Source organism: Rutidosis leptorrhynchoides, chromosome 11 (assembly GCF_046630445.1).
Source record: "Rutidosis leptorrhynchoides isolate AG116_Rl617_1_P2 chromosome 11, CSIRO_AGI_Rlap_v1, whole genome shotgun sequence".
In the NCBI taxonomy this organism is placed as follows: Eukaryota; Viridiplantae; Streptophyta; class Magnoliopsida; order Asterales; family Asteraceae; genus Rutidosis; species Rutidosis leptorrhynchoides.
The window spans coordinates 185,057,843-185,071,204 of record NC_092343.1 but is presented as its reverse complement, the minus strand read 5'-3'; the positions used below and the strand labels follow the sequence as shown (position 1 = coordinate 185,071,204).

Here is a 13,362-nt window from a genome sequence, read left to right as displayed (position 1 = left end):
TGTAAACTTTGCCTGGCATATTCCGTAAATTCCTCCGTAATCTACGAAATCTTTTGTTCTATATATATGGATATTATATGTAATTAGAATACCATCCGATAACCAGATATCAATTCATATCGAAAAATCCTTTATTCAATCATACGAAATGGAACTCGCCACAAGTTCAAGTCCCTCGGATTTCGATATGGAATTCCACTCAAGCTCCGAAAGTAGTGTGACTTGAATGGATCAACCAATAAGCCATCATCTATTCTGGATGAATTGGGGATGGGTTCGTAGCCTACTTAATCATTGGAGACAAGAAGAAGGCGATCCCTTTCATCCACCACATTGCCCTCTTGGCGATGAACCTGAAGCACTTACCGGCGAACCTGTTCGAGACACCATTTTCTCTCTCATTTCCAGAGTATCTCATCACAACTACATATTATCTCACATTCTAGATCTTATTCACCCACTCGTTCGAACCGACGATCATCCCAGTGTAATAGAAGAAGTCAACGAGCTTCGCGCTCGAGTGATGACTTTAGAGAATATGGTGCAAAGGTTACAAACACCAGCACCAGCAACAACAGTACCACCATCTACAACACCAATAGTACCATTATCACCACCAACAACAACATCCGCATTCCACACCTCAACATCATAATCTGTACCCCGAACATCAACGTCATACGCACAGTAGATAACAAGGAGTACCAACAACAATGACCGATGAAGTATTGATTCATAACTTCATTGAAGAAGCACTCTGCGGCGATTATATAATCTCTAAAGTCTTAGAGATTATCTATTCTAACCCTAACCATAAATCAGTTGAGTGAATCAAAATGATAGAAGGAAGAATAGAAACCCTGACAAGAATGGTGCATGATTTACAAGCTAGACTTGTTTTACCAACAGCATCAACAGTACCGTTAGCATCATCAGCACAGTCAGTGCCATCAGCATCGTCAGAATTAGCAGCATCTATAACATCACAAGCTCTGCCAGTTCAAGAATCACCGTGGACATCATTACGAATCAACAACGATTATATTGTAGCAACGAATTATGAAGTATTAACTCAATTCCACTGAAGAGTTTATATGTATATCTTATATATATAAATTTTGAACCATCATAATTCTTTTCGTACTAAGCTATTATGTATGAATTGAAAAAGGGTAGATACTACTCAGTTAAATTCATATTACTAATATGCTATAATCCTTTTATTAACGACTTAACTATCGTTAACCACAATCTCTGTTCCAACTCAATGAATCCCGTTTCATAATAATTCAAGTGTATTATTCAATTACATGTTTGATTTTACACTTTCGATATACTCAAAACTTTCTAGAAAACATTATTCATATCTTGCAAAGTTCACAAAAATTTCACGAGCACCAACATCATTCACCGAATAAACATCAATAAAAATGAATAATGAAGTATTAATTCATAATTTCATTTACGCGAAGATTACGAAATTTCAAAAGTTTTAGAGATTATTCATTTCTAGTTCCAGCTGAAAATCAAATGAGTTTAATATGATATTAACTCATTAAATCTGTATTACCTCTGAAGAAAATATACATACATATATATTTTCATAAGGACTGTAATAAAATCCTCTGGTACAAAACATTACTTGGGAAAAAAAAATTTAACGGGTAGGTAATACCCGAGAGATATCTAAATTCACAATTAATATGTTACATTCTTCGAATCTGATTTAGCAATCACCAACAATACTCACTACTTTTTACAACAATATACATTCTTTTATAAAAATCAAAACAACCATTCTCATCCAAATTTGATTACATATTCTGATTTTGACAAATCAAAATTCAAGTCAAGATTTAACAGAAGACATCACTCTTAAATTCTTACATCTTTCAAAGCTATACTTTGACTTATAAACTGTGCTAAAACATCATTTCTATTCATAGAATCCAGAAAAATATTTGTATCATTCAAAATCCTAGAACATCATATGTATATTAACGATTACAATCTGTGTTCAAACCCCTCGAAATTCCTGAAGACACTTCAAACAATGAACAATTGAGATGATGATCCAACCACATGTTAACCACAGTCATGCACCTGAAAAACTCTCGAAACCAAAGTCATAGTTTAACACATATCCGTGTCAAATCCTTTGGCATTTATTAGCAAAAATAACTTTGCGATTCCTTTTCAAAGTAGCAAATTCTGTCACAGCTTCAACAAGTCAACTTTGATTTTTTTTTTATCAGGAGTAGCCTTATTATAAACCGAATATATACGACTACCCTTTTGTTACCGGAGAACCTTTTATAGTCCACCACATTATCAGCAGATGTACCAGCAACTTCGGCTTTAGTCTCTCTGAAAAACATCTATATTACTCATGAAATCCCATCATGTACTCATCTGCATCCTGTAACCATAATTGTCATATCAACTATCGAAAATCATCAATCATCAATCTCGAATCTTGCAGCGTTTTCGCTTCAACATTTATATATATACATATAACGTCTATCTTCTAAACTTACATACGTCGAATGTGAAGTTTCTGAAAAACACCCCAATCTATGAATTAGATCTCCGAATTTTTGGAAAAGCTGAATGAAGCAGCAGAAACTGTAGACAACCGTAACAGTCAAAAGTTTGATGATAAAGAATAGTGTGTTGGCAAAGCTCAGAAAAAGAGAAGGTTTGGAACTGGAAAACGAATTGAGCAAACCATGAAGGAGGCTGTGGACAAATCACAAAGACTAAATCTGCCTTCAAAGAATCTAAATAATTCAGTGTCTGCTGAAATCCTTAGAAAATACCTTGCTCCTTACTCCAAAACTCTTGCGGACAATATTCTTCATCATTCTCTTATCTTAAACATTCTAAGATATCATCTTATCTTTCATTATAAATATCCTCCATATTTTCGAAGATATTTTCATAACTATTCTTATCTGAAATCTTTTATCTCTTCGCGTTATCTGTATTACATCATAAAAGGAAACTATTTAGTTTCTAAAATCTGAAACCTTCGAGTTTGAAGTATGAATGTTTTCGAAGTAGTGTTGGGAGCTGAAGCATGAGTTAGTATAATATAATGACACTTGATCAACGTGATTATATTACAGTAATTCATGCCGAGTTTCTAAATGGAACGTGATGATTCACAGATCATAACGTCATCATGTTCCATGTTACACGACTCTTGTATTCTACTTAATCTCTAAAAATATCAAGAAAATATTTTCTTGATGATTTGATCTTTTCTGAGGTATTCTGGTAATTTGACAAATCAAGAACGTGTCATTACAATTTCCTTCTTAGAACATTAACTATGTTCATTCCGAAATTCATATCTGCGAATTCTGGACCATTACATGCGGTGCTTAATGGATAGAAGAGAAAACAGAGCATGAAGCTCCGAAATAGAAATGGGAGTATAAATCGCAGCAAATAGGAGAGAGCATTAACTGTAGATGTCAATAATTATAGAAGACAGAAGCATGGACTTCGAAAAATAAGGAAAGATATAAAGCCAGACAGCAACACATAATTTACAAACCGTGTATATCAATACGTATAGCAACGTAAAGACACGGGAGAATTAAAAATACTATAACCCCAAGGTAATAGTAAAAGTAAATAAAATGCTCCGGTGGTAGATGAAAGAGAAGAATGACAGATATGGAAGTTAGGAGTATATCAAGGATCAGAACGGGATGGAGCATATTGACGAATGTTTGAATTGAGGGAGAAAGAATAGAAAGTATGAGTTGTGGAAATAAGGAAACGAAGGGGGTGAATTTATAGTAAAATATCCGACATAGCAATCGAGAAAGATTACTGCATTTAATTAAAGAGATCTTAACTTCTTTATTCACCGAAGAATCAAATCTTATAGATTACGAAGATTTTCTCTAAATCCCTTGAACTCCGAAAATCAATCCTATCTACATCAAAAGATATAATGAATCTACATTTATTCATTTCACTCTTCTGTGATAATTGCACTCGTACTCTTCACAAAAATCGAATTGTTTTATCTATATTACTCAATGATGGAAAAACTTTAATTTCCAGTCCATATGTGTCAAAAAGACATACTTATTGTCAGCCATGATCATTCCAATCAAATTTCAGGACGAAATTTCTTTAACGGGTAGGTACTGTGACAACCCGGAAATTTTTGACCAAATTTAAACTTTATCTTTATATTATTCCGACACGATAAGCAAAGTTTGTTACGTTGAATCTCAAAAATTTTAAACTATGTTCATACATTCATTTAACCTCGACCAAGTTCCGACGATTCACGAACCATTATATAAATGGATACGATTATATATGTATATATATGTACATATATTAACTTGAAAACGTTAACAAAGTATTAGATGTATAATACTTTACATAAACGTATTTGTTTCAATATATGTTTAATATATTTATCGATGAGATTAAAATATCAAATGATTGAATTATCTAATACAATGTGTTATGGTTACGAGTCTCTGTTGTGAGGTCCACGTTGATTTGAGAAATCTTTCCATTTTAACAATATTCGGAAAATGGTAAAGTGAATTACAAGTAAGGACAAATGGTCAAGTTTCGAGAGTTAGACAAAGGTTAGTGGAGGATTGAATTTCATAATACTCGATTGATCTATTTTCAAACGTACGAAAACACTTTTCGATATAATAGAACTTTTTTATTTAAAATATCTTTGATTATATAACGTGAGTCAGAATATTGGTTGTTAAATATATAGATAACTTGCAACGTGTATTTAAAACGTAAGGTGATATAATAATATCTAATATTTAAACGATTTTTAAATATATTAAACTTTGAAATATAATTAGTTTTTGAAAAAACTAAATATTATATTAGTAAGTAAATATTTCTAAAATATATAAGATTATATTTTTAAATGATAATATCATTATTTTTCAAAGTGATTAAATATAATACAAAACGTTTTGGATTTAAATTAATATTATCATATGTATAACGAAACGTCGATTCATAGAAGCAAATGACCATAATACTCAAAGGTATAGGTTACATTTCTTATAATATGATTCATTGTTGATTAAGTCTAATTTTTTTGATAAAGGTACACATAGCGAAACGTAAAGGGCTAGTTTTCTAAGCGTACGAAACGTCGTTCAAAAAATCGGAACCAGGACATTAGTCGAGCGTCAACGTACGAGTCATCGGAAATAAAATTACAAGACAACTATGCACCTAAATATAATATAATATATAATTAATTATATAAATAAAATATATTATATATAAATATATATTATGAACGTCGGCAAGTTGAAACAATGGAAGATAGCTGTAAAGTAACCCATGTGATCGCATGGGAATTACACAGCAAAGCCATGCGATCGCATGCTAGCTGGGACAGAATTCATCTATAAAGGTCGATCGTTTTTGGCCGAAATCTCACACACAATATCTCAATCTCTCAATCTCTCGTATATATATATATATATATATATATATATATATATATATATATATATATTATTATTATTAAAATTAATATTATTATGATTATTATAAAGATTAATATATTTAGTATTATTATTACTAGTATTATACATAAAATACTACGACGAGGTCATGAGTGTGTTATTTCAAAACATGATTTTCGAGCGGGATAGAGCTAAGGAAATTATGGGTTATAGCTATGGAGGTTATGGGTATGTTCGGGGGTATGCTCGTGAGGTCAATCTAGTGTTTATCATCTCCGTCGCGTCTACGTACTTTCCTGCAATATTGAATCTCAATATTGATACGTAAGCACTCTTAACTTAACTTTTATATATTAATAGTATATCCCTGACTAGTGCTCGAGTATATATGATTATGCATGCTTGTATGTTTAATTTCGTCATTAAATAGTTTATGATAGATCATGAATTTAAATACATATGCGATCTAGATAAGGTATATGATATGCATGTCGTTGGAAAGCTGTCGAAAAATTAATAACTTTTCATTTAGAAAGTGTATGATTTCGATGAACGGATTAAAAGATATCGTCAATTGAATTATCTATAATATTATTGTTAAAATGATTATTATTATTATTATTATCGTTATCGTTATCGTTATCGTCGTTATTATCGTTATTATTATTCTTATCTAATAATCAATACTATTATTATTATTATTATTATTATTATTATTATTATTATTATTATTATTATTATTATTATTATTATTAAAATAATTAATATTTTTATCAAAACTATCAGTTTATTATTTTTATCGTTATTATTATTATTATTAAAAGTATCATTAATATTAAAACCATCATTTTTATTAAAATTATCATTTTTATTAAGAAATATCATTATTATAAAATATCATTATTATAAACATTTTAGTATTGTTATTATTAAAAATTATCATTTTGACTAGAATTATTATTTTTATATAAAATATTATTATTACTAAAGTTAATATTAAAAGTATCGTTATTATTATAATTATCATGGTTGTTAGAAAATATCATTATAAATCTTAAAACTATATTTTCATTTAAATTATCATTTTTATTATTAGTAGTATTATTAATAACAACATTTTTATTAACATTGTTATTATCATTAACATGATTAAAATATTTTTATCATTAATATTATTATTATGAAATTGGTACTATTATAAAAGATTATTATTAACTATCAAAATTATTATTATCATTATCATTAGTAAATATAAATATTGTTATTATTATAATTAATATTATTATTATCACAAAATAATACAACTTTTATTTATTATTATTATTATCAATATTATTTTATCAAATGAATACGTGTTACCAAGATATTTTACTACATGTAATATAATTACATTAATAATACGTACTATTATATTTTTATGATATTAAATGAACTTTATAAATTTTATTATATAAGATATATAAAAGTATATTTTTATATAAATTTTTATTTATTAATAAATGATTTATATTATTTATTCTAATAAAATCTGTTAAATATATTTAAATATATAAAACGACTATAATTAAGTTATATAATAATCATGTATAGATTTTGAAGGTCATTTTGGGTCAAATTGACTTTTGTTGACTTTTGCATGATAATTTCAAGCATTAGGATTGTGATACACTATGACTCGACCTTAATTGTTAGACAGATTTTGACCAACATATAAATATATACACTTAATATAGGTTCGTGAATCCGAGGCCAACCTTGTATTTGTTCATTGCTGCCATATGCATAATTACTACGAATTACAGTATTGTGAGTTTCATTACTCCCTTTTTATATATATTTTTGGGATTGAGAATACATGCAATGCTTTTATAACTGTTTTACGAAATAGACACAAGTACTTGAAACTACATTCTATGGTTGAATTATTATACTGGATATCACCCATTAAAAAGCTTGGTAGCCTAAGAATTTGGGAACAGACCCCCAAATTAACGCGAATCCTGAAGATAGATCTATGGACTTTGACACGTCCCATCCGTGTTACGGATGCTTTAGTACTTCGATTTTATATACATATGAGTGTACCTGTATATTGGGGATATTCTAGATGCATTTGTTAGTGTCGGTTACCAGGTGTTCACCATATGAATGATTTTTAATTCGCAGGTTATGCGTACTATTTTGTACTCGGGTTACGTGTACAATTATATATCTGAAATCTTGTGGTCTATTAAAATGATGGAAATGAATGTTTATGATAAACTAATGAACTCACCAACATTTTGGTTGACACTTGAAAGCATGTTTATTCTCAGGTTTGAAAGAAATCTTCCGCTGTGCATTTGCTCATTTAGAGATATTACTTGGAGTCATTCATGACATATTTCAAAAGACGTTGCATTCAAGTCATTGAGTTCAATAAAGATTATTATTAAAAAGATAACAGATTAAGTCATTTATAGATTGGATATATTATGAAAAGGTATGCATGCCTGTCAACTTTCAATGAAATGAAAGTTTGTCTTTTAAAAACGAATGCAATGTTTGTAAAATGTATTATTTAGAGGTTAATACCTCGCGATGTAACCATATGTTATTGTATTCGTTCTTATGGATTATGACGGGTCGCTTCAGTTGTTAATTTTAGTCTTGGTCCGTTGGTTTTTTAGTTCGTTTTTTTTTTTTTTTTTTTTTTTTTTTTTGCTCTAGTTGGGTTCGTTGTGAGGTAGCTTGTTTCTTAGGTTGGTTTAGTTTGCTTACTCATTTCGAGCCTCATTTTGATTTTATCGGTTTTGGAGTTCCTATTCCGATAAAAGTTTCTCATCTTTTAACAGTATTTGTTATTGTTGTTTTAAAAAAAAAAAAAAAAGTTATAGGGTAATAACTTTTTATTTGTTTAATCTATTTAAATATTTGAAGTAGACACTTCAGATTTGTTTACTTTGTAAAAAAGTAACCCCTTTAGAGTTCAATCTTGTCACTATTATCTTCCCTCTCCCTGCACCTGCACATGGCCATCGTTACCTGAGCCACCCTTCAATTCTCCATCCATTTTCACTTTGAGATTCGCTTTAAATATCTTCTCCCAATAAACCCCACTTTTTTAATTCCTTCCAAAAACTCATTTTCTGCCATGAAAACAACCTCCAAATGGCATCTCTTAAACCAGGCGTCTTATCAAACCTTTTAAAAAACATCAACGACCCAACCGTTAAACTCGCCGGCGACCACCGCTCTCCGCTTCTTCAAGTCATCGGAATCGTTCCACGTGATGACGTGTTCGATTTTGATAAAAAGAATAAAGGCTTTTATCTAAGAGTCTCCGACTCTGTTCATTCAGCTTATGTTTCAGTTCAAGAATGTGATGTGGAGTTGATTTTGAATGATAAGATACAATTAGGTCAGTTCGTGCATGTCACGCGCCTTGTGTCCGGGTCGCCGGTGCCGGTTTTGTGTGGAGTTAAACCGGTTGCCAAACGGAGAGCGTGTGTTGGTGAACCGAAAGATTTGATTTCGAGTGATGTTTTGGTTAGTAAGAATGAGGTGGTCAAGGTTAAGAATAAAGGGGGGAATTTAAGAAGACTTTCATTGGTGAGTAATAATGGTGGGTCCGGGAAGGTTTGTGCTGACGTGGAATCGAGACGGTTGAGCTTGGATTATTCATCTAGGAAAGGGTGGGACCGGTTGAGTCCGGTTCAACCCGTTAAACACCGGAAGTCGAGTTCGGATGCGAGACTCGTGGATGGCGCCTCACCGAAATGTTCAACTCCGGTATGTCATTATAATTTCGTACAAACATCTAACGTTAGCATTTACTATTTATCTTATTATGAGTTTCCATCTTTTTGACTTTTCGGTTTCCGTTTTTATTTTTCTCACTAGGTTTATTTGTTTCTATTTGTTTGGTTTTGAAATTTCTGATGCCAAAACGAAAATCGAAGCGAAACCGAAATACAAATTTGATACTGAATTCGATTTTAGTTTTTGAAATCCGTTTGTCTACATTTTAGATACTTTAATGTGTTATTTGTTGAATTTGGTTTTGAATTCGGTTTAATCAAATTTAGAAATTAAAACAAAAACCGAAAAAACAGAATTCTTATTTGTAAATTCAAATCAAATTCAAATTAAATTAGCTTATTTTCCGATTCTCATTTGGTGTCGAACGTGTTGAAACCGAACATTGAACACCCATAATCTTAAATCTTAATGAACCGAACAATTACAACTAAAATGGCTAGATTGCATTAGAATGGTAGATTTATACTCATATTACTATTACTATTACTATCATTATTAATTATTAATTATAATTAATGGTGAATGGTGATTATCAAAATAGAATGATGCATGAAGTGCTTGTACTAAAGGAAGATCCTTTGCTACTTGTACATCTCATGATGCTCTAGGTTCACATTTGAAAACCATGTATAGGTCATTGACTGCTAGTTTCTAAAAGTCATCCATTAATGTTGTATAATGTTGAAACTCTTGTGTGGTCCTTCTAAATTTCATATATACTTTTCAGACATATTAAATTATGTAACTGAGTAACTGATGCTAGAGATACGGAGTATGTTGGAAATCAGCTAGTCCATATGAAATAAATACTCACCTTTTGATGTTTGAAAATTTGGTTCCTTTGACATTAAATGATAAAGTACCATATTTTACTTGACTTGAAACGTAGAATACGAAAATTAGGAATAAAGTGATGGTCAAAAGAGATACTAAAAATTTACATTGTTACTAAATGACTAGTATGCCTCTGAAACTCGTACTAAAAGCACTTATTTGATGGAAGATAGCGAGCTAGAAGACGTATTAGACTTGCGAATAGGACTGTTTATTCTTGACTTTTATATAAAGTATATCTGTTTAGGAATTTACTTGTTGCATACAATAAAAATACTTTGGTTTATTATTCAAGGTTGCAAAACTTGCTACTTGGGAAGTACTTAGTCGGAACTTTAGAGGGAGTAATTAACAACTCGGGTGTTTATCGGATTGTACTTTTTTTACATTTAAATAATAAATTTCAAATGAACATAATTGTCTAAAAACATAAACATGATTATTCATTTGTTCAAAATCTCTAAAATTCTAGTTTAAATTCGTTTTAAAATGTTGACCAATTTTGACTTTTCAGGTTCGTTTTGTTAAGAAAGCTTCTTCAGTTAAGGATGTTTCTCTAAAACCACCTAATTTGTGGGACCGGAGTCCGTTGCCCGCAGTGAAACACCGAAGGTCGGGCTCGGATTTAAATTACGAGTTGTCTGCGAAACTCGTGGAACCTTCGTCTCCGCTTTGTTCTACGCCGGTATATCTCAAGAATTTTGTGTAGAAATGTATATTTAAATATGTTTTTTTTTTTTATTGTTAGTTTTGGTAGAAAATAATCATAGTGCCCTAAAGGAAGGAAAAATATTATGTGCAGCTAATAAGTTTTGCTTGCCCATAAGTTAAAAAAGGGATCGACCATAATTCCTAAAATTAGTTGTATGAATGTGAATTATCTGTCCAGTTAAATTCATGTAACCATGAAAGTTATTAGGTTTGAAGAGAGGAATTGATCGTGTATACGAGGAAATTGAAAATATTTTATCATAGTAATGAATGCTATTTTCTTAAAGTGATTACTGTAAACAAATGTTAATGTTGAAACTCATGTTTGGTGCTTATAGTTTTCATATATACTTGCTACACATCAACTATGAGACAAAGACTCACTTTGATGTTTGAGAATCAGTTCATTTGACATTGAAACTTAAACTACACACATTTTTTTTGTTATATATATTTAATTTTATCAAGCTGAAAATAAGATAGGATCGGAGTAATTAGGCCTTAAGGGCAATTAGTTAACATAATAAATCTAACATTACCTATAGAAATGGGCGATAATGAGGTTAGAGAGCATTGTAATACAGTAATACTTGGATTAGGGATTATATAAATATACAAATTTATGATGATATTTTATTAATGATTTCAATAAACTTTGGAATTTTGTCTTTTGTTTATTTCATATCAAATCCTGATTATAGTTTGAATCCTAAATACCTTTTGCTTTTCAGGTTCGTTCTGTTAGGAAGGCTTCTTCGGTTAAGGATCTAGTTCTAAAACCTCCTAATATGAATCTAGCACCTCTTAAAAACAAGAATGTGATTGTATCTGAAAAGCTAATAAGCAAGCCTATAAAAAAGGATTTGAAAACATCATTCGATTGCATCCAAGTACCAACCAATCTTACCAAAGTGCCTATCAGTGCTAGACCATCGTCCGATTCAAAAGTTTCTTGGGATTTTGTTTCACCTGCTATTTGTGAATTTGGAAAGGTACACATATTTTGACCAAATTGCTTATAAATGGGTTGATTTGGGTTGTGTTTTCGAAGACGTATAAATGGGTTACAATCATAATTAACTTCTCTTTCATTTTGATTTGCGTAGAATAGACCGAAAAGTGTTTTTAGTCAACCAACCAAACCCGGCGCGTGCTGAAAGTCTCCTTTTTTTACCCATTACCCAATCTTCCTTACCCGTCCGTATTGCCACCTCTAATTAGTCTAGTAATATGAGATTCTAATGAGCTATTGTTTGTGAACCTTGGTCCCTCTTTTAGGAAGCAATTGGTCATCGGAATCTCAGATTTTCATCTGCTGTACAAGCCTTAGAAGAAACTTCAGCCATGGATAATATCCTGCAATGCATGAGGTACAACAAGTTTATGCAGTTTCTATGTGAAAAAAATTCAAGAGCTGCCTTTGGAAATTTGATATTTGTTACATATTCTAATATATGATTATTTATTTTTTGAATTTTATTTTTTGCAGTGTGTTTGCAGAAATATGTGAACATGCTCAGACTTCTAAATATCCTCTTGTCGAACAGTTCTTGAATTTCTATCAAAGACTTCAAACATCAGCTGCTATTGTTAATGCCTTAATTGACTCGAAGTCAACAGTGGATAAACCAAAAGGTCAACCTAGTAATAGTGCATTGTGGGTGCAAGCTGCTATAGACACTAACCTTGCAAAGTTTACTTTGTTTTCAATGGAAGAAAATAGTAATAATAATTTATGTAGCGAGGGAAATTACCATGTTGTCCTTGATAACACTTCTCAAAATATTCAAGTGGAGAACCAGGTACCTGAAAACAAAACAAGCCCAAAAACCCGAAAACCCGTTACTTCAAGAGTTCGACATACTGGGTCAAAAACAAATATAGAACGGTCCAATGAAAGTGGGTTAAAGGAAGCGGGTAACTTAGCTGAAAAACTACTACTAACATCGCGTAAATGGTTTTTGACTTATTTGGAGGATTCTTTGAACAAAGGATTTGGGTTAACGAAAGGAGAAGATTCAGGGGTTGCTGTTGGTCTTTTGGGTCAGCTCAAACGGGTTAACCAGTGGCTTGACGGTTCGGCTCGTGAGGATGAAAAGGTGGATAGTTTAAGGAAGAAATTATATGGGTTTTTGCTTGATCATATTCAGAAACCAGCCAAGTAGTTTAGGTCGGATACAGAAAACAACTACAACTGACTAAAGATTTTAAGATTGTTGGGACAACTGTTTGAACCCAAAATCTCTCCTTTAATTACTAATTATCTTGAGAAAATTATGCAATTCATCTTGCTGTTAGCACTTACAATTGGATAGTTTTGGTTTGAATTGGATAGTTTTGGTTTGGAAAAGAATCAGCTTTTATGATTTAAACATATGACCTTATATTGATTGATTCAAGATTGATTCATGCAATTCCCAATTAGAAATGTCAAAAGTTGACTACATTAACTCTAGAAATTCTTTATAAACTTGTTGGTTCTTTTGATTGCTTATTGTCACTATGATTGAATTTTAATGATCTCAAACTG

At 31.0% G+C, this 13,362-nt stretch overlaps 1 protein-coding gene across 1 annotated transcript; it reads left to right on the top strand.

Annotated features, from left to right (window-relative positions):
• The first annotated feature begins 8,610 nt into the window (after nucleotides 1-8,610).
• LOC139877763 (uncharacterized) lies at nucleotides 8,611-13,137 on the top strand. Its single transcript, XM_071865188.1, has 5 exons — nucleotides 8,611-9,257; nucleotides 10,636-10,806; nucleotides 11,564-11,824; nucleotides 12,111-12,202; nucleotides 12,322-13,137. The coding sequence occupies exons 1-5, from the start codon at nucleotides 8,637-8,639 to the stop codon at nucleotides 12,995-12,997; spliced, it is 1,821 nt and encodes a 606-aa protein (XP_071721289.1). The 5' UTR covers nucleotides 8,611-8,636; the 3' UTR covers nucleotides 12,998-13,137.
• The last annotated feature ends 225 nt before the right edge of the window (nucleotides 13,138-13,362 follow it).

Coding starts and splice junctions, on each gene's coding strand:
- LOC139877763 (XM_071865188.1), top strand. CDS start 8,637: ATGGCATCTCTTAAACCAGGCGTCTTATCAAACCTTTTAAAAAACATC. Junction 10,807..11,563: donor CTCCGCTTTGTTCTACGCCG/GTATATCTCAAG, acceptor TTTGCTTTTCAG/GTTCGTTCTGTTAGGAAGGC. Junction 11,825..12,110: donor CTATTTGTGAATTTGGAAAG/GTACACATATTT, acceptor TCCCTCTTTTAG/GAAGCAATTGGTCATCGGAA.